The sequence below is a fragment of the Oreochromis aureus genome, linkage group 7 (assembly GCF_013358895.1).
Source record: "Oreochromis aureus strain Israel breed Guangdong linkage group 7, ZZ_aureus, whole genome shotgun sequence".
NCBI classification, from domain to species: Eukaryota; Metazoa; Chordata; class Actinopteri; order Cichliformes; family Cichlidae; genus Oreochromis; species Oreochromis aureus.
In genome coordinates, this window is record NC_052948.1 from 33484637 (window position 1) to 33506623 (window position 21987).

Consider the following 21987-nt stretch of genomic DNA (forward strand, 5'->3'; position numbering starts at 1 on the left):
GTATGATTCAGATAATTATTTGTTAAAAGCTAGAAATTTTAAATGAGAATAAGAAAGAAACATATTTTTGTGCCCCCTTTCCCTGTTAATGCCCTACCTGGCCCCCTGGCATAACTTTGCTAGACCCGCCCCTGCACACACACTCAGAAATTAAAGTACAGAAATGTACCTATAGGGGTACAATGGCTTGTCACTGGGGTGGTACCCTCTAAGGTACCGTTCTGTACCCTAAACTGTGGGTACTGATTTGTACCCTTGTAATTTGTACTTTTTACACGTCAAACCTGTACTTTAAAGGACAAAGTTGTACCCTTAGTATAAAGTACAAAAAGAACCCCTAAAAGGAGTACAAAAATGTCTTTCTAAAGGTTCAGTATCTACACACAGATTTCTATATTTTTCCTCTCAAGATTTGAAAAATTGAAGATACAAAGTCAAAAATACTTGTCACATTTATTACCTTCTTAAATACAGACTGTTATCAACAGAGTATGTGTCATAAGCTGCAACATCAATTTCCTGTCCAGGTTTTAGCAACGTCCATTCACTATCAACTCTAACACTGTATGAATGAAAATGGTTGTCATATAACAGAGGAATGAGAATTTTTCCACAAAAGACCCACATTGTGTCAATATTAAATATGTACTTAATTTGCCAGAACAGAGGAATCTTCTCTGAATGCAGTACATCAATGACAAACACATCTCTTACACAGTATTTGACACTGTTCACAATTACTTCTGACACACGCTGGAAAGCTTTCTTAGGTCTTAGCACTATCAACTTCAGAAAAGCCACAATAGACTGTCAGTGCTTGTTGCAGTTCCAGTGGTAATGACAAAAATGGTGTAGTCACACTTTTTCCAAAAACATTTTCAAATTCACCAAGTAAACTTTTGTTAGAAAACTCCCAGCACTGTCTGAACTGATGTCTGTTGCTCAAAGTTGTAGCAATGTTCATAAAATTTCTACAATTATGGACAACATTTTGAAATACTGGTGCTTACTTTCAAATCTCATACACCATAACAAACGAGAGGGCCGAACATTTCAATCAGTCTTGCATAGTGGATTAAATAATGACACTCTGGTGTAACAGAAGAACAGCAGTCACTGAGTCCACAAGTTATATCAAAATTGGCATCATGGGAATGAATAAGTCCTATGTGCTGAATAAGCTTTATCAAACTAAAGGTTCTTCTGCCACATTTGGAGCACTGATATGGCTGCTGAGGCATGGTGGTCAATACAGAAGATTTATTTGTCTGGTGACTGTGATTGGCAGAGGCCGGTCCTCACCCTCATCTATTTTCACAATGTACTTTTTGGAGAAAAATCAGGGTGTTCTTCAGATGTTTTGGGTAAGCAAGGTTGAAGACAAAATACAAGCAGAAAGAAGAGATGATTCCTTCAAAAATACACGAGGTTCTGCACACTTCACTGCCATCCAACTTCACAATGTTTGAGCGCTTCTGGAGAACACTGGTTTCAGTCTTCATGAAGTAGCTGAACAGTTGGATAGGGGGTTTTAGGATGAACCTTTGAAGTCAAAAGAGAAGGTAGAGGAAAGCAATATCTTAGTCTCTTAACAAAAGATACATTTGTTTTCCTTTATATAGACTAAATATTTTAATACACACACCTCTCCAAGTATGACAAAGAGATCCAGTTTCTCCTTGAAGACGTATGGCAGGAATAAAAGTGCAGCCCTGTGTCAAGATCTGCCAAAAAAAAAACAAAACCCCCACAATATCACCCATGCATTTTATCTGGCATTTCCAGTTACCTATAAAATTATATAAAATGGAAGCCTTGAAGTTAAAAAAAAAAGCAAATACCTGGTAGGTCATCAGTGAGAGCCTCCTCTCTTGCATCAAGGTAGAGCTGGTAGAGTGGGGTTTTCCTCGTGTAAGGTCAATCACCTTTGCTGCAACACATGAGAGCCCTTCACGAAATCGCTGGCTTACATTACCCGTTGTTGGTTGGATCCACCCGAGTTCGTTGCACAGCTACAGAAAAAATTCATTTTCAGTACAAAATAACAGTGTATGAAAATGAAATAATCTAAAGTTGATATTAATTATGTATGGTGCTGCATAATTATTTTTTATAGAATTTAACAACAATACTGTAAGAAGTTACATGAACATACACAAAAAAAGGAAAGAGGGACAGATGAAGAAAGCAAGGTCAAGGGCAAATAAAATTTACTACTATAAACATGTTAAATGTGACAGCTATTTCCAAGTTCAATTCAGCTTTCTGACTTACACCAGTAGGCATCCCTAAGAAGGGGTACTTCTTCAACACATCCTCCACAGGCATACCATCTGCAATTTCTTTTTGCCGCTAAGCAAACGTTTGCTGCATACGGTTATGAACCACCATGGTATCTGGTTGCATCTTCTGATATTGGCACTGTAAGACCTTTAAGTGGGCGTCTATGGATAATAAATCCTCTCCTTGGACGCATGGTCCCTTGAAAGAAAGCAAGAGTGAGAAGAGAAAGTCAAAAAGATTAGAAACCCAACATAAGACTAAATATACAATTAGAGCTGACACGATCTGTGCATCACAAAGAACTTGTATCGGTTAAAGTTAACCGATACCATGAACCAATATTTAAAATATGGAAACTCTGAAATAATTTCACATAAAATCTTAATTGTTAACTTGAAATTTTAGTTTTGAGTCATATTTAAAAAATTTTTTTTATTTTTTTAGTCTAGTTCACCCTCTTTAGCGCCTTCCAATTAATAATTTTTTTGTGAGGTAGAAGTATTAGCACTGGTACTTTGTATTAGCAAGTGCTCTAATCCAAGTATTGGTATTGTTTCGGTTTGAAAAAGGGGTACAGTTGCATCCCTAATCCTTAGTTTTAGATGTAATAACAGATGCAAGAACATTTTATAGCTCAAGATGTCCCTCACACCAACCTGACAAACATTTCTCTGACTTGTTCGTTGACATTTATTAGGCTGCCCTCTCCTCGTAGAACCAAACTTCTCCTTACCACTGTCGACTAGTGGTGCCCGCTCTGATTTGAATTTACGCCTCAAAGACATATGCCATGTGTGCTTGTTGAACAGAAACATAAGTTACTGTAAAACAATCTACACAAAATACACCCAACAAAGAATCAGTAAACATACTTCATACAAACCTACTGAGAGGCTACAGATTGTCTTACTAACAAAACAAGATCGAAAAAAGCTTCACTTTACTTTGTAATCTTGAAGGAACCTTGTGCAAATTTTAAATTTAACTTACATAACCATTTCCCTCACGATCCTTGAGGAAAGGATACTTCATTACCAGCGTCTTCACAGCTTGCACATATTCAGAATTTGTGGGATACCTGTAATATCAGAAGAAACATAAGTGTTAGAGCAACTGCTGACAAACAAACTTTATCAAGTGTCAGTTATTGTTTCTTAGTAATGTAGCGTTTATTTTCAATATGACAGATTCAGCTTTTTCTAAAGCAACAAGCTAACATTACCCTGATTAACTTACATAGTATACTGTGCCACAGCTTCATATAGAACTCTGATTATTGTGTGTCTGTCCCTTGGATTTTTATGGCACGGTTCTTTGTTGTCCAGTTTTAGTTGCAGATTTTTGGGAAATCTTGGAATTTCAAAAGAGGCTGGCAGTCTCAAAGTATTTTCATTGCTGTGAAAACAGTTAAGTGTTTGATTTATTGCATGAATTGAAGTATAAAACACTACAGTAACAATACATATGGTAGAAACAATGATCATATTAACTAAATCCTAAAAGTGCATAACGGCCAACATGTATGCTTCAGACATACTAACTTCATTATAAATAAGAAAATACCTTATTGAAGTTGGCGAAGTAGATGGTTGCCAGTCTTCTGGAGAGACAGTCTGTAGAGTCAGCGTCACTGAAGATTCCTTCATCCTTGACACAAATTGGTTGAATTTAACCTGCTTTTTGAAGGATCCTTGGAAAAGGTATGCAACCATAGTCTCAGTAAGACCGCAGTCAACTGTGTCACCATCAACCTCATTGTCTGCAAGATAAATGGTAGTACAAACTCTAAATTCCATGTAAGGATATTTATCACCACATTTTTACATGGGTAAAAACCGTATATCACACACATTAAAACCTTTTGTACAACTTCTTTCAGTTCAAAGAAATATTCATTAAAAAAAAAATCAGTAAATTAAATAAAATAAACCAAATTTTTAGAGTGAATCCTCTCGATATGCAAAGTTTTCATTTTTAAATTTAGATGTTTGTTTGGGACTACTGGACACAGGAGAGCAGAGTCTGAGCATGCTTTTGTGCCCTTTCAAGTTTGGAAGAAAAAAAAGACTAGAATGCTGTAATTTGTTAATATTCACTACTAAGGTGACTCCTTTCTCCAGATTTCCGACAGTTTCTGCCGTCTGTTCTTTCAGACCGATTACTTATAGCGATAACACCCGCAGGACTGTATTACAAGCTCAGATTACATGCTGAAAAAGTTCCCACATTGCTTAAAACGCGACTATCAAACCCCAGCTGCGACACCCTTGTTATATTTTAAACAAATGCGGCGTCAAGATATTTCCTTTAAACGTTATATTCTGCCGCCCATGTGTGTTGATGGCCTTGGAATGGATGTAAAAACGTGATTTTATTAAACCATTAATACACTAACGGTAAACTGCATTCAGCTACAGACTGTGGCCGAACCACATATATAAGTTCAAACTTATACAAATACTATGTGTACACATTTTTCATTTTTCAGAACTGTGTCCTCAACTTTACACATGAAACGTTTGTAAAAAGACATAATTTGAGCTAAGAGAGTGCCGAAACTAGCTAAATTGCTAATATACGTTAAGCTAGGCTAAACCAATAATTAGTAATTACGCTACATTTTTCTTTAAATAAAACTTACCTCTGAAACGCTGAGCTTCAGCTTCGGTGACATCTAAGCCCCACTCTTGTATTTTTGTTAAGAGTTCCTCGGTTGAAAGTGAACAGAGCACACCAGGACTTGCAAGTTCGTAATCCATCTCCGTCCGTTGATAAAACAAAAATGGCACCTGCTGCATTTTACAGAAAGTTCTAGAATCCACCAGCTATTCGTTGAGTTTCTTCTTCTACTTTTTGTTTGATGTTGTGAGGATGGGCTCAACTCGCACTCAGAGTTCAATTAGGGTGCTTTTTTGCAATTCATCCAAATAGTTATACTTTAAAAAAATCACTCTTAAAAAAAATGTTTAAATGCATTTTTACTTTTTTTCTTTCAAATAAATTCATTGTTCTTAAAGCAGCTTTAAAAAATAAAGGGGTTCAGGGAATACAAAAACAACAACAGCAATGAAAATAATAAAAATAAAATAAAACACTAAAATATATGCTTAAATCAATACAGTTGCAAATAAATTACTGTCAAAAAGAATTTAAAAAAAAACCTCTAATCAAAAAAGAGCTTAATCAACCTGTACTTTATCTTTTGAAAGAATGGGTACAAATAAGTACTTTTCACAATTAAGGAACATGTATGTACCTTTCAGACGCTAAAAAAGGTACAGATAGTTACCCCGAGGTCCAATATTTGTCCTTAGACTGTCTTAATGTCATTTTTGTACCTTGGGGCACAGTAATGTACCCCTTCCGTACCCCTATTTCTGACTGTGCAGTTACCAGCTGTCAGCTACATAGAAGAAGGATCCTGGTGTTATTTGTCTCTCAGAAACAGTTCATAACTTCCCTTCAACCCTTCATCCTTCCAGCAAACATCAGCTGATACTAGAAATTAATATTAAATAAATTCTAACAACAGCTCATCAAGTTTGAAGGTGCTTCTGTTGTTTAACGCGACCTCCGCAGGTTTGCTCTTTCTGACGCAGAGAGAAAAGCCGATCAGCTGATCGGGACAAATCGCGTTGCTTTTCACCTCAACTTTAAAGTTCGACCTCCTCGGCTGTAGTCGGTCCAGCCCAGAGTCGATCATGACCAACTGGCCAATACACCACTATTCATTTATACCGTTGAAAAAAATAAAAGAAATAAAACCCCATCGGCCCATAAAAACGAAAAATCACGAGCGGCCCACCGGGCAAATGCCCGGTATGCCCGATGGCCAGTCCAGCTATGGTGGTGGTGGTGCACTATTTAAACACCACACCTGGGTGTTGTTGCTGACAATCTTCATGCCTTTATGACCACACTGAACCCATCTCCTGGACTCTACTTCCTGCAGGATAACACACCATGTTACAGAGGTCAAATCATCTCAAACTGGTTTCTTGAGCATGACAATGAGCTCAGTAAAGCAGTTTGAAATGGCCTCCACAGCCACTAGATCTCAATCAAACAGAGCAACATGGTGGAACAGGATATTCAGGATGTCAATATGAACCAAACTCACTGAAGAATGTTTCCAGCACCTCGTTGAACTGCAATGAAAAATCATCAGTGGGTGTATATGTGGCTCTGTCATTGTCTGAGGTTTATAGAGAAAAAAACTGTTAAGTTCAAATAAAAGTTAAATTGGATTTAAAGCATCTTGAAACCTACATTTATATTGATTTAAGCTATTTATTTCAATTTCCATTCATTGAGCTCTTCCCTCTTTTTATTTTCTATTAAACTGAGATTTTTCTTTAATGTCATTTTTTAACTTTCAGAGCTTGTTCCTTTCGAGTAATTGTTTTCATTTTATTGAAAAAAGCTGCTGTAATTATGATTTCCCAACTTCTAGAAAAAATAATGTATTTCTTTTTTTGTTTGTTTGTTTAGAAATGAGGAAGATTTCTGGAACTCTTATTGCTAGAAGAATTTAATGCATCACTTTTCAGCACCAACCAATAAATAAATAAAATAAAATAATACACCTGCTTATTGTGTGAGGCAGCAGGCAGCTGTGGGCCCCTCATACACACCTCCGTGTTCCTGTGTCGCAGCAGGCCTTTGATCAGGTAATTGCCCCTCGGCCGGAGTTTGCATCCCCCATATGTCTCTATGGCGACCACCTCTTCAGCATCCATCTGTGAGCCGCCTTCACACCTCTTTTAAGATGGACTTATATGTTATGAAGCCACAAGTGAAGTAACGCCTTTTCCACTTAAGCTGCAACCTATTTGTGAAATCTTACATATGATGATTGGTGTGTGTTTATTTTTTGTCTCCTCTTTCTGTGGGTTTCTCCATACATCCGGCACATGCAAAAGCTCTCACACACACACACACACACACAAACACACACACACACACACAATGGTGAAATACATTTTTTCAGACTGCAATAGGGAGGCTTTTGTTTCATTCTGAACGCTTTGATGTAACACCCATACATGCATGACATGACATGATCAGAATGCAGGTAACGCTCATAAGGAGCCATCTGATGACTAAGGAGTCTGTGTGAAGATGCTATGCGGAGGGTGACATGTTTCACATGGAATGGATTAAATCCTGTAAGGAAGTGAGGTGTTTTTTAGATAGATTTAAATGCACAGCTGAGATTTGACCCTTTAAATATTCATTTTTAAGACCACTTTCCTCTTTAATGCCTGCAGGATCACATTTCATTTCTATCCATTCCTGCTCTTGTAGAAAGAAATTCTCTAATTAGAGACACCCTTTCGTCAATTAAAATATTCTCATTATATTTAGCATTAATTTTTGGCCACATTTCCCAGAAATTCAGTTTCATCTATCTAATTTCCTGTGGGATTGATGTTAATAAAGTATTCTCATTCTGATTTAAGATTTTTTTTTTTTATTTAATAAACACCAAATTTGCATGACTCTGTAATGAGTCAGCCTCCAATTGGTCAGCAATGGATGCAGAGGTAATTTAGTCACATTAGTCACAGACAGATGGATTTTAAAAAAAATCTATTCCACATGTGGAAGCTGCAAAGTCACATCCTTAACTGTTGACAGCTTCTGCTGGGAAAAGTGTCTCGTTATGCATCTTGCTTCAGGGCACTGCAGTAGATATTTTATGCCCTCATTTGCATGCGCATGCATAGGTAGTTTGCAGAAGCTGGGTGACAGTTATCACCAGAGACAATGAAAATCCTTCAGAAGTTGAAAGTTATGTTAATGTGACCAAATCCCTTTCTGTTTTGCTAATTGCCACATCATTGCATCCATTATTAAAGTATGTAATTACGGTGTAGCAGAGCAACATCATAGATAAATTTCATTGTCCCTAATTTAATGTCCAAAAATAGTTGTTGTATTTTTAATTTTTTTTTTTTTACATTTTCTGAAATATATTTTTTTTAATTTATTTAACAGACCCCACAAAAAGCTTCATATTCTTCTTCTTTCTTCTTTTTTTTTATACAGCAACAAATTACAAAAACCATCCACTTAATGTTGTAATATAAACCATCGGATTCAAATAGCCCTGAAATTTCGACCGGCACCTGAGGAAAGCATCAAATTTCTAAAAGCTGGAATCACTATATTATTGATTTTTTTATGCCTATTTGTTAATTTTCAATATCCACAGCTTAGCTACTGGAAAAGTGGATTCACATTTTCCCATCAATTCAATAAATTCTTCCTGGCCCAGAATTTAAAAGTGTTAAAATAACGACTTCGTGGGGGGAAGTATTTAAAAAAATGTTTTTTTTAATTGGACATCAAAGAACAGGATGAGCAACATGGAGCTTGAATCAAACGATCAGAGCTTTATCTATGCATAGGCTACAGACATCTCTGGAGATATTTAACGATGGTGATGAGCGGCAATAATCATTGTGAGCCCTCAGTTCTTGTTTCAGAACAATCTGTTCCCAGGCTGTTGGTCTCTTTTCACCTGGATGTCTCCAGATCAGCCCTCAGGGATCCGATGAGTCTACGGTGGTGTCCCGGGCGCACACGCACGCGCAAACTTGAACCATCACGGTCTGCAAAAGTGACACTTGATGATTTTCTTGAAAGCGCTCTGAAAGTCTTTGTTGAAGTACGCATAAATGATGGGGTTGAGTAAGGAGTTGGAGTAGCCCAGCCAGTTAATGACATCCTCCAGCCAGCGGGGCATGTAGCACGACTCCTGGCAGAAAGGCATGACCAGGGCGACGATGAAGAAAGGCAACCAGCAGAGGATGAACGTGCCCATGATGATGCCCAGAGTCTTCACCGTTTTGCGCTCCCGTGCCAGCGCTATCTTCCTCTTCGCTTCCGTCGCCTTCTCATGCCTGCTCTCGAAGAGCGGCACGGAGCTCGGAGTGTTGGGCAGCGGCAGGTTGCCTTTAGAGTTGCTGTGAACTTCGATGATCTCCAGAGACTCGCCGTCTTCCGCGTGTCTCACCGCGCCGTTGACGCTCGGCAGCGGCCGGGGCTCCACACTCCTTTTCCAGCTCTTGGCCTGCGTATCTCCTTGGACCTTCTTATGGAACAAGGCGGGAGAGAGCGCCAGGCAGGAGTCGGACACTTTCTTCTTCTCCGTTTTACGCACCGTCCTCCTGATGCGGAACCGGGCCGCTTTGAATATCCGCCCGTATAAAACCAACATCAGAGTTAGTGGGATGTAAAAAGCCCCGAATGTGGAGTATATTGTGTACCAGGGGTCTTGCCTTATCTTACACTGCTTGGGGTTCGCCCTGTCCTCTGCCATGCTGCTGGGTTGTGAGCGCATGATCAGCATAGGCGGCACGGAGATGGAGAACCCTACCAGCCAAGTGACGCTTATGAGGACTGCGGCTCTCCTCGGGGTCCTCTTCTTCATATAGTCTATGGGCTCTGTTATGGCCCAGTATCTGTCCAGAGCGATGGCGCACAGGTGCAGGATGGACGACGTGCAGCAGAGCACATCCAGTGAGATGAAGATGTCGCACGGAATCTGCCCGAGAGTCCACCGATTCAAGACCTGGTAGAGCGCCGCCATGGGCAGCACCAGCACCGACACCATCAGGTCCGTGACGGCAAGAGAGCCGATCAGATAATTGGCGACATTCTGGAGAGAGCGCTCCAGCGCGATGGCTGCAACCACGCACGCGTTCCCAAATATTGCGCACAGGATGAGCGCGCCGAGCAGGAAGGATGTGACCACTTGATAGCTGAGTTTCACCTCCTCGTCTTCTTGTTGTGGAGCTTTGTTTGAAGAGTTGTCGAGTTGAAGCCAGGCGGTCGTGTTGTTTGTGCCCTCCATTGTTGGGCCACTTCGATGCCACTGGAGAAGTTTTATTCTGCAGAGCGCACGGCACGGGAAGACCGTGTAGAGCGCATAGCGGTCAGCTGAACTGCCGAGAAGTGCAGAGAGGCTGTAAACTGTGAGTGTCGGCTCCTGGCGAAGAATGATGCTGTGGTTTTATACCGGTGATGGAAAATGCGTCATTTCTGTGTGAGGCTGTAACAGAGGCATGGCTATGTCTGTTTAGTCCACAGCGCAGGCAGTGAAGGTGTAGGAGCAGTGAAACAAACACAGTGAACACTTTAATAGTTTCATTTTATTCCGTGGTCTCTAGACTGCAAGTGGATTAAGTGTTTTTTGTTTATTAAAGTTGTACTGAAAAAAGTGGATTTGCTCATTTTTGCAAGGTCTAAAATTAAAATAAAATTTTAAAAATTTAAATCCATTTCAGTTATTGTTTCAATTCGATATGAGTTGATATGAAATATGTTTTTCTTCTTGTTTAATTCATTCGTATTTGGCCGTCGTCTGCTTTCAGCACCACGATCAGCGCAATACAGTCAACCTAAGATGTCACACTGCCACCGGGCGTAGACTCACTGTCACAACACATAAACACTTATGACATTTTATTATCTTGAGCTTCGGACGCCTTCAACATAAAATAAAATAAGATTGTTGTATTAATATGACATTATATTATTTTCATTCAGTAGCTCAATGTTGAGAATGGAAAATATGGATACGTCAACAATATAACAAGTACTGCTTTGCTGCAGCTCCTCGACCTTTAATGACAGCCTAAAATCTTTGAGTAATTCCATAATATTTCCTTTATTTGAGTTGGGGAAAAATATGCCATTAAGTTAAATAAATATTTACAAGTCATGAACATTTAGCTGGATCTTTGACAGACATAAACATTGGACAGCCAAATTCACTTTAACAGGGGAGCATTTTCCCTATAAATCACTTTGCTGTTCAATTAAAGGCAAAATTAAAAATTAAAGGCTTTTGTGTGTCCTGTTGAACTTACACACTTTGTCCACAAATCAGAGGTTATAAACTCAGATGCCCAACAGCAAAACTACATGCAAAACTGAGTGCAGTTCCTGTATAATTAATAAACTCATACAATGTGTCACTTTCACAGGTTACACAACATCAAGTAAACAAGAATAAACATCCTGCTTTTAACCATAAATGGCCTGCATTAGTATACAACCATTTGCACTCACTGGCCATTTTATTAGGAACACACATGGCAGGAACAATGCTTTTACCCATGCAGACATGGTCAAGGTGACCACCTGAAGATCAAACTGAGCATCAGAATGGCCCATAAATGCAATTTAAGTGACTGTGAATTGTGGAAACGGTGTTTCTTAGGTGTACTAAGCTTGATCTGGTTGGTTTTGAGTTTTGTGGGTTTATGATTCTTTGGGGGTTTGAGTATTGATTTATGATCAAGCTTTCTATCATTTTTTCTTTTGAATTTGTTGTTATTGCTTCTTGCTTTTGAGTTTCTTTTTTTAGGCTTCTAGTTCTTTGTTAATCGCTTGATGTGATGTTAGGTCTCTTTTGTGCCCATTCTGTCTCTGTGTTTTGTCCTTATTGTGTGTCACATGAAGTCAGCTTTGTCTCTTTGTTTACCTTTCTGTCTTTGTGTCAGGTTTTGTGGTTTGAGTCCGTGTCTCAGCATCAGCTTCTGTTTGATTTTGATAATCTCTTGTGATTTGTATTTAGTTCTTCTTCACTTGTCTCTTCTTCTGTGGATTAGCATCAGCTGTGCTCCCACCTGTTTCCTCTTACCTCATTACCTGGTGTGTAGCGTGTGAGTCTCCCCTTATCCTTTCTTACATCCTCCCTCTATGCTGTATGCTTCGGTTCCCTGTATTTTCAAGTTTTCCATGTGTTTTGCTCCGGCATTGCTCCATGTATGCCCCATTTCTAGGGTTTACAGGGAATGGTTCAAAAAAGAGAAAATGCTTTGTTCATGCAAGAGATTGAAGAAGAATGGCCAAATTGCTTCAAGCTGATAAGAAAAAAAACAATAACTCATGTAACCACAGTATGCAGAAGAGTGTCTCTGAATCCACTCAAAGCTTGAACCGGATGAGCTACAGCAGTGGCCAGCTAAGGACAGGAAAGTGAGGCTTTAAAACTGGAACGTGTTGCATCACCTGCTCTGTTGAGTCTTCTGCTGGGACATTCACAGGGTAGGTCAGAATTTTGCATCAACAACATGAAAGCATGAATCCATGCTGCCTTCTATTACAGCTCCGCGCTGGAGATGATGATGTATTTTCTCAGCATAATTTGGGCACTTATGAAAAATAAGAGGGTAGCATAGTATGCAAAGGAGAGAGATTTTTTCATTGTGCACAAGTGGATTAATGAAGTCACCACATACGAGAACAGTTGGAGTCACAGACCAAGTGCAGAAATTCACAGAAATTTCCTTTTTTTTTTTTTTTTAAATCAAAAAAGGAAACTAGTATTTCTCAAAATCTGATTTCCATAATTGGCATCCTCAGTCACACTCTTTTCCTCTATTGCTGCTGCTGGACTAAGCTTGATCGTTGTGTGCACTGTAGTGTGGTCATCACCAAACGTAAGAATCCCTATTTTTTTTTACTCATGTAAAAACATATTAGTTGATTTCATCTCAAGGCACGCAATGACCTTACTGGACTCCCAAGACCAACCCATAAAAGAAACATAACACTGTATTTAGCTATTAAACACAATCAGTTTTGTTTTTTTGATTTACAAATTAAATAAATTGTTAAAGAATAAATTAACATCCTGCAAGTCTGGTAACTGCTTATTTTTTCCTCAGGCTCAGAGTACAGGTATTACAATAATAACACCACTTTTGAAAGTGTGTCATAATATAATAAACGTCCAGAGTCTCAGTAAACTTGTCTTTCAGTGACTCAGGCAACTAGTAATATTTTTTAACGAAACTAAAAGATACTTCAACTAAAGATCTGTCCTCTGTATTTTCTGTTTTTCTTATTTTTTTTTTTAGGTTTCCAAGTTCTCAGTTAATTTTATTCAAGTCTAGTATTTATTTGTACAGTATTTAACTAATCGTTCTTTTCACACGTGTTTTTTGTTTTTAGTTTAGTTTTAGTTAACTACAATAACTTTGCTCAAGCTTAATAAACACTGAAGTTGAAGCGACAGCAGAGACCTGCTGTGCTTTTCTTTACGGTCCTTTTTGGCCCAATAGACGTCCCGTTGAGCGCTTTTCATGACGTCACCGAGCTATTTAAACTCCGAAAGCTGAGAAATACTTTAATTTGTTTTCGTAGCGTACCCGTGTTTACCGAACAAAGATGTCCATCTTAAAGGTAAGCTTAGTTTATAACAGTTGTCGAAATGTTCTTCGTTGTATTTAATCCGAAGCCGCTGTCGGTTAATACGGCTCAGTAGCTAACTAGCGGCACATTTTGTTGTTTTATTTGAATTTTTTACTTTATATGTTGCTCCTATGTCACTGAAACTGTTAACTTTAAAGCGAACGTTAAGCGAAAAGAGAAATAACCCGTAATGTCACCCTCGTAGTTTAAACATCGATGGTGAGAAGTTTGGGTGTCCCAGGCTGACTGGTGATCTTTGTGTTGCCGTTCACAGACCCGTTATTTTCATGTGTGTTGTGCACGCCAGCGTGCTTGTAGAGTATCCTTTCTTCTTTTAGCGACTATTTAAAGGTTCTTTGGAGCCGCAAAACACATGTAAGCGTTGAAAAATAACGTTCAATAAGAAATACTTACTACCACTAAAGTTTGGAAATTGCTGTGGTACAGCAGCCAAAACATAAAAAAGCCATGGCTCAATATAGCAAACATTATAACAGAGCTACATAAAATAAAAAAAATAAAATAAAAAATACACTAAAGGTCATTTATACACAGTGTTGGGAAGGTTACTTTTAAAATGTATTCCGTTACGTTACTCAATGAGAGTATTCTGAATACTTTGGATTACTTAATATATTATCATGCTGTTTACAACTACCTGAATGTACTATTGCTGTGATTTATTACTGTTACTGAAGGTCCGCGGCTCCGAACAGTAGTAAAGGGACCTCGGGCTAATACAGTGGGTTCCGTGTGGGCTGGTAGCCGAAAACTAGCTTTACTTTGTTGTCTGGGTCAACTTTGCTTGCCAGAGACAGAGAGAGGCGTTGAAAGGCTGCTCCAACGGAACTTATTTTTTCCGGAGGAAAACACGAACACAGTGTACAGTTGAGTCTTAATAGCTTACTTACAAATGGGCTCGTCAGGCACTCTTCTTGGCTGCAGTGGTTATTATTATATTTACATGCTTCCAGCTCCCGTTTTTGCTCCGTGACAGCTCGGACTTTTCCTTTCTCTCCCTCCCTCGCTCACAGACACATAACGTGTATGGCAGTCCATTCTCGCTGCAGCACGGACTACACTGCCCATCAGGCTACATTCTTTAGGGCCATGCCTGTAGCATTCTGCCTTTTAGCTTAGCACAACAACAACAACAAAAAAGCGCTCTCTCACCCAGGAAACACGCAGAGAGAGAGCGTAACCTTGTAACTATGACAACCGTAACGCTGGCCTGGAACAACAGAACGTAGCTGTCAAACAAACCCAAACAATCCTGACCCGCGACAATATGAAACAGGAAAGTACCGCCGTGTAATCCATTTATTTCAACAAAGTAACTGTATTCTGAATACCACCTTTTTAAACGGTAACTGTAACGAAATACAGTTACTCATATTTTGTATTCTAAATACGTAACGGCGGTACATGTATTCCGTTACTCCCCAACACTGTTTATACAAGAGCTAAATAAACACCTCTAAATAAGACACAATAAGGAGCTAAAATCTAGCATAAGCAGCAGTTATTGTGCTATGAGGTGGTAAAGATACTTTCTGTAGTTTTCAACTTCATGTCCAGTAGGTGGTGTAGAGGTGGTGTAGGTTATTAGAATCAATAGCTGTTCATCACCACACCCACACATTATTTTTTATCATCAAAATGAAACGGCTGTGGACCAGATGTAAAGCCTATATCTATTTGCATGTGTAGGCTACTTCCAAAGGGAGTAGCTTTCAATTGATTTGAGCCACTTCAGATCTTATCTGGATCCACATCAGCAAGCGATTGAACTAACTGATTTCCAGCCTCCAACTTTTGACCCAGAAATCTCTGTACATGTGGTTTTCCTAATGCCTATAGAGCATCTGGAGGAGAGATGGGAGAAGGACTCATCAAACAACCAATTGTTTGTATTCACAGCTGATTATTCCAGCTGACTGTCAGTTTGAATGTCCAAATATTTTTGTCATTAGTTTTGTTTTGGGTTTTTTGTCCTTTATTTGAGAGCCAGAACCAGTGCTGGGGAGTTCATCATTGTGTATTGACAGCCTTTGTCACCATGAACAGATGGAGGACCCGCTGCAGGAAAGTATGGAGAGATCCGTGCTGCGCTGCAGGAAGTGTCGGAAAAGCGTCATAGACTCAACATGTTTGTTCACGGTAACAGTTCATTTTTCAATCCTGAATGTGTTTTCTTTCAGTAACTTGATAGTTTACTTTTGGAGATGTTTCATGGTATTTGGTTGGGAAATTAATGTGTGATGGAAGCTAAAACAAAAGGCATAAAAAAGCAAATTTGGCCCTCTTTAATGCTGCTTCAGTTTATTGAGGGTTATGGACAAGACCTCAGACTAATAGAGCTCTAGTCCACAGATGTACAGAGGAGTTCATGGTTGACTCAATAACTGCAAGGTGCTCAGGTCTGCTAAACAAGTTAAGTCATCACCTCCTCTATCACTGGACTGTAGAAAGTCGTGTGAAAACATCCTTTCTCACATGGCACTAACTGGTTATCAGTACCTGATAAGCTGTTTTTTCATGGAAACTGTCTCAGCTGTGTGTGTTTTTGGTTTTTTGGTTTTTGCTTTGGAGCAGATTCCAGCCGCAGATGAAGCCTCTGCTGATGTTTGCAGTATTTGGCACCTCGATGTTGACACACTGCCAGAGTGGATTTTGACCTCAGTTCACCAAGTAAGTGTGACCAGTGTGAACAAGGATAATGTGTCAACAGTTTTGTAAAGTTGCGTTCACTGTTAGTACTGGAAGAGAAGCAAGAAACTAAAAAAAGTTAATCATTAAGCTTTGTTCCTTTGGTGTTCCCAGACCCAGTGGACTGCTGGGAAACTAAACTGCCAGAATTGTAGAGCTCGCCTGGGTGGCTTCAACTTCATTAATCACAGTCAGTGTCCCTGTGGCACTGACGCCTCCATTCACTTCAGCAAAAGCCGCCTGGATTACGACCACAAGCACTCCATCCTGATCGTCCAGCCTTTAAGGCCGAGGCTCAACGGGGGACAGATGGATGTTTCTCAGAATCACCAGGAGATGGCTGACTTTAACACGACTACACTGGATAGATTTCAGGATAACTGTGCTGCTGCATTGCCTCTTGAGAGTCCTATTCAGGCCTCAAATCCACAAACTGATGCAAGAACTCCTGTAGAAAGAGAAAATTCTCTCTGGGAGAGTGTGCCAGCTTCCGGTGGTCGTGATTTTTACCCTGTTGTCGTCTCACATCCTGCAAGCCAGCAGCTTCACACAGATGGTGAAGCCTCATCTGTTTCTGAGGGTACGCAGCCGCCTCTGGATCAGCAGCTCCTGCAAACTGAGGAGGATGTCGAGTCTTCTGGAGAGACTGCAGCTCTCTGCGACGAGGTTTCTGATCCTACTCTGTTTCTCAGAAGGAGATGGATCTCTGACAGTGTCTCTGATCATGATGAAGAACCAGTGGTATGTTCTCTCTCTTTTTTTTTTTTTTTTTTTTTTTTTTTTCTTTGTTGATTTATTGTAAACAGTCTTTAACCTGCTAGACCACATGATGTCTGATTACGAGTGAGTAGAGAGTAGTAAAAGTAATGGTCAAGTGAATTCTCCACGATTCTTTTAGTGATTTTCATCCCAAAACCACACTTAGTATTTCCAGTGTTCAGAATGCATCTGAATTTGGGAGGGGGGAGCGAAACCTTGCCATGTTTATTTCCCATTTTCAGTCTAACCTAGCAGCCAAGAGAGTGTAAGGGCACGGTTAACCTCATTCTCATACAGCAATGTATGCTGTAGCCTACCATAGCTGGTGGGCAGATATCTACCAAACTGGGCAGCACACTGGTCCAATAGGTTTGTCACCTACAGCAAGAAGGTCCTGGTTTCAAATCCACTGATTGGGACCTCTGTGTGAGGTTTGCATGATTTCCCCATGTCTGTGTGCTCTGGCTTCCTCCCACACTCCATAGACCGGCACGTTGGGTTAAACTGTGATCCTAACTTGGCTGTAAGTGAATGTGAGTGCAACTGGTTGTTTTTCTCTCAGAGTTAGCTCTGTGACAGATTGATGACCCTGTGTTCCCAACATCTTGTCCCATGATAGCTTGAAAAGGCTCCAGCCCAAACTTGTGGTTAAAGTGTCTGCTTGCATACCAGTGAAGAAACATTTCAGTAGCTGGTAGATTTTGTTTGAGCTGCTAAATAAGTGACATATGTGTGTTATTTTCTCAGCCTCCAACCTCTGTGGGCTCCCCACCCTCAAACAGCCTTAGCAAAAGAGAGAAGAATCATCTGAAGAGTATGAGGCGGAAACAAAGGAGGAGAGAGAGATGGCTGCAACACCAGAAGGAGAAAGCACTGGTGAGAGAGCAAAGTTCACACTGAGTTAGTGTCAGTATGAAGGATGCAATCAAGTGGCAGCTGCTGTGGCTGAAAAAGGAAGCCAACATAGAAATGCTGAAAACTGCAGCTTCTCCAATGATTCCTTGATTTTAGCTCAAAAAGCAAGACAGTCACCATTATCATGATAAAATCCCTCAAAACGTTACAGCATTAAAAATATATTTGGCACAGAAAGGGGACTTTGGCCTCTGTGGGTAGTTTTCCCTTCGTGACAACTCTATTTTAAGACTGAAACTTGAGTTTGTGGCTGCTTTATCTTATTTTATTGTATTTTTTTTTTTACTTTTTATTTTGTACTTTTTTCCAAATTTATAGTACATACAAACAAAAATAAGAGAAAGGAACACAAAAGAAACAAACAAACAGAATGAAACAAACATAATCTGTGGGGTGAAGAAAAAACAAATTATACACATGTAAAGAGAGGGGGGACTCCTGCCAGCCGGGGTATGCCCAAAGTACCGTCCAATCGATCCCATCCCAAAAACACCATCCACCCCGCCCCTTACATCCACACAAAGACAGCACGACAGGGCCCGATGTCTGGTCCTCTCCGCGACAGGTCCAGTTCCATCCGCAGTCATAACATATTTGAACCCAGAGCGGGAAATATCAGGGCCCCGTTCTCTCAGGGCCCATGTGGCTGCTTTATTTGATGAGGCTGTAAGCTGTCAGCGGGGTTTCAACTCTGTGTTTGTATGTTGACTTTTAGAAGCGTTTTAATAAAATGATCTGATTTGGCTTGCTGTGTACAGATGGAAGGCCAAATGCATGAAGGCTGTGCTTCAGTTGTGGTTAGCAAAACTCTGGTTTCCCTGTGATCTGCAAAAGTCTGTGAACTGAAGCGACATGGTAAAGAAGAGTGTGCCAAAATTCCTCCACAATGATGTGAGAGACTGAGTCATCCAGAAAGTCATTACTTAAAGTTCCTTTTAAAGGTAGTTCTAGATTGCTGTTGAATCATGGGGTGTAGTTTTTCAAGTGACTGTCTGGAGTCCTGTGAAAACTTCAAACATAACTGTATCCGTAAGTGTAGAAAAGCACTATATAAGAACCAGTGCAGTTACATATGCATGTATTTTAAATAATGAGCAGGACTTAAATTATTATAGATAGAAGATCCAAAATGTAATTTGGGGAGTTTCTCCTCCAAAAGTATGCTTTTAGAAGCATTTTTTCCCTCCGCTGTTTGGGACCAGAAAATAAAAACTCTTTATGTCCAGGCTGAACGTGTGAGAGTTTTGCTGCTGGATGATGAGGACGATGAGGAGGAGGTGCACCAGGAGGACAGGGAGAACCTCACCTGTGCCGTCTGTCTAGATGTCTACTTCAGTCCTCACAGAAGTCAGGCCTGTGGTCACATATTCTGCGAGCCATGTCTTCGCGCGCACGCCATGAACTGCGGAAAGGACAAGACCACCTGCCCTCTCTGCCGGGATGTCATCTTATACACCAACTTACAAACCGGTGTGTTAATTAGCTGGATCTTTCTGATCAGAATAGCAAACATTTTCTTCAAACATGTTCTTTATTTGTCCCCTGTTCTGTTGTCTTCTTCAGAGCTTGATCAAAGGGCAAAAACCCTTTTCCCAAAACTTTACAAGGCTCGCAAGCGTGAATTTGAGGCTTCCCCATGTGCGTCATGGCCTCTGCCTGAAGGTGAGAAGCTTTGCTGTTTAGTTTCATTTGTTTCTATTTGACTAGGAAGTGTTTCCATTGTAATATTGTGACAGAAAAGTCTGGATTATCCCGTTTCTGTGAAGGGTGACAAAAGCAAAAATCTCCTTGCTTTAGTGTCTGTAGGGTATTTTTTTTTTTTTTTCCTTTACACAGCTGTTTGTAAACTGCTAAAACGATAACTGAAACTGGAGTTAAAATCAATATAGTTTGCAACACAGGCAGAGCATTCTTCCACTTAAAAGCTTTTAGTCTCTTACTGTGGATTGATAATTCAATTCAGTTTTATTTATACAGCACCAAATCACAACAGCAGTCACCCCAAGCTGCTACATATTGTAAAACAGACCCTACAATAATACTGCCTGTGATAACTGTGTTCAATCGGTGTGCTTTTGACAACCAGAGAAAGAAGCATCAGAACTTAACGTTTTGGAATGGGACCACTTTTGATTTGACAACAGATATTTATGTCTTTGGGAAATATATTTTCTTATTTCTTCAAATGTAACATACTTATGTACACTTAGGAGGAGACGACACAAACTGAACAGTGTGTGGAGCAGTCTGAAGCCTGAGCCTCTGGTTTCTCGATCGGGGCATAAAACCATAATTTTGTTTGTTTTGAGATCACGATTCTTTACTACTGTTATGCTCTTCTTTTTTTTTTTCTTTTTTTTTTCCCCCTTGAGCTTTAATTAAAATTTAAATGAAATCTCAAAACTTCAATAAATAAATGAACTAAACCTTTCACAGCAGCCTGGCAGCGAGTAAATCTGGACTTTCATGGAGAAGCGAGTAAAAGAAAAGTTTGCTGAAAGACAAAAGGAGTAAATTATTGAACAGAATACAGTTCGGTTCAGTCATGTTGTTTTAATACTTGTTATAAGTCCAAATTAATTACTCGGATAACCTCTGTTATTTTTGAATATTCAGACATGCCATGTCTAATGTGAGTATCTAACACTGCAACAGTAATATAACCTAAAATAAGGAAAAAACCTGAGTCCCATTTTTAAAAAAAAAGAAAAAAAAAAAGAAAGACCTTGAATCCTTTATGTAGAGCTCCTTATGTTATTACAGATCAAAAGTAAAGGAAATGAACTCATGAGGGAACTCGTCACAACTGAAAGTTGTGAATAGACTCATGCAGAATTGCTGGATGAAGGTTTCTGGCTGAGGAAACGATGAGTAGTGTGTTTATCTGCCAACTGAATTGCATATTTTCATATGTTTGTGGTCATCTAAAAGCTAATCATTGTTTTACAGGTTTAATGTTCTTCCACTTTAAAATTTCCCTCGGGATGAATAAAGTATGATCAATCAATCAAATTCTGCTCTTACCAAAGGTTTTCATGTGTTTGGAGTAGTTTTGATTTAAAAAATGTAACACTTTGGAAAATATGAAACTTGTCTTTCTGTTGTTTAAAAGAATAACATTTCGAACCTCTGCACAAATGACATTACACACAAATTTTGATTGGTCACTAAACGTGGAACATTTCATGTCTTCCTCATTAGGTGTCAGCGACGAAGATTTTCCCGTGCTTCATTTTTACGGAGCGCAATCGGACCACATTTCGTTCAAGATATTTTTTGTTATCAGCTACATCCTGTGCTGTTTCCTGGTTCTAGCGTTCCTCTGGTTTGTCCTATTCTTCTACTGTTTTAGACCTTATGGTCCAATTCCATCATGTTTTGCAGGTTACGCCTGTTGAATCGCATGTCTGATGTTAATACTGTCTGGGAATACCTCGGAAACAACAGAGGGCATGTGAGACATTTGTGATTAGGGATTAATAACTACCTAATTACTTTAAAAATGTTCAGTCTGATGATATTTCTTTGTTTGTTTTTTTTGTTTTTGTTTTTTGGTCCTGCTAACACAACAAAGCACAGAACTGCAAAACTGAGCTTCTTGTGCCATGTTCACTAAGGTCCCTTGACAGCTATTTGAATTTTGAATGCCATATTTCTTAAATCCAAAGGTGAGGCATCACCTGAAGTCGACCGTATCAATGTTTTTATTTTTTTCAAACATCTGCTGAAAATTCAGTTTCATAGGTCTTTAATTTCTGTCCGTCATGTTTCACAACAAATGCTTGTATGGATGTGAAAAAATGGAATGTAAGTACATATCCTAGCTGTGTGTTTGCACCTTGACTTATGTACACTTCATCCAAACTGTGAAGCACTTTGTGTTTTCAAAAGTGCCATCCAAAGATCTTGCTACTGTTCTGTTTTCTGTATTAAATGTACAGAGACGCGCTGCTTCTGTTAAATGCAATCCATACCAGGAGTCTCAATAAAGGCATGCTGGCTGGTTTTTGGTTGAAAATTTGTTTTTATTTTTGGTTTTAAACTTATTGGAAAATGCTAAACTATAATAACTCTGCTTGGCACACCTGATTTGGGCAGTTTCTCTCATTC

General features: G+C 39.4%; 2 protein-coding genes and 1 long non-coding RNA gene across 7 annotated transcripts; 1 reads left to right on the plus strand and 2 right to left on the minus strand.

The window, feature by feature from the left end:
- Positions 1-1892: 1892 nt before the first annotated feature.
- On the minus strand, positions 1893-3859 carry LOC120441252. 2 transcript variants are annotated; one of them, XR_005613920.1, is made up of 5 exons: positions 3847-3859; positions 3520-3678; positions 3274-3361; positions 2275-2481; positions 1893-2012 (listed from the first exon to the last, which is right to left on the minus strand). It is a non-coding gene; the product is annotated as an uncharacterized LOC120441252 (long non-coding RNA). The 2 variants fall into 2 exon arrangements; XR_005613921.1 differs by lacking the exons at positions 3274-3361; positions 3520-3678; positions 3847-3859 and adding an exon at positions 2940-3056.
- A 4705-nt stretch (positions 3860-8564) lies between these two features.
- Positions 8565-11909, minus strand: htr1ab (5-hydroxytryptamine (serotonin) receptor 1A b). Its single transcript, XM_031745718.2, has 2 exons — positions 11780-11909; positions 8565-10342 (listed from the first exon to the last, which is right to left on the minus strand). Exon 2 carries the CDS (start codon positions 10142-10144, stop codon positions 8894-8896), a length of 1251 nt encoding a protein of 416 aa, XP_031601578.1. The 5' UTR covers positions 10145-10342; positions 11780-11909; the 3' UTR covers positions 8565-8893.
- Positions 11910-11922: 13 nt separating this feature from the next.
- rnf180 (ring finger protein 180) lies at positions 11923-21883 on the plus strand. 4 transcript variants are annotated; one of them, XM_039615588.1, is made up of 8 exons: positions 11923-11960; positions 15562-15654; positions 16090-16185; positions 16318-16944; positions 17710-17838; positions 19104-19347; positions 19441-19539; positions 21079-21883. In XM_039615588.1, the coding sequence occupies exons 2-8, from the start codon at positions 15562-15564 to the stop codon at positions 21273-21275; spliced, it is 1485 nt and encodes a 494-aa protein (XP_039471522.1). In that variant the 5' UTR covers positions 11923-11960; the 3' UTR covers positions 21276-21883. The 4 variants fall into 4 exon arrangements, with proteins under 4 accessions (XP_039471522.1, XP_031601560.2, XP_031601559.2 ...); XM_031745700.2 differs by lacking the exon at positions 11923-11960 and adding an exon at positions 11977-12345; XM_031745699.2 differs by lacking the exon at positions 11923-11960 and adding an exon at positions 13350-13485.
- The last annotated feature ends 104 nt before the right edge of the window (positions 21884-21987 follow it).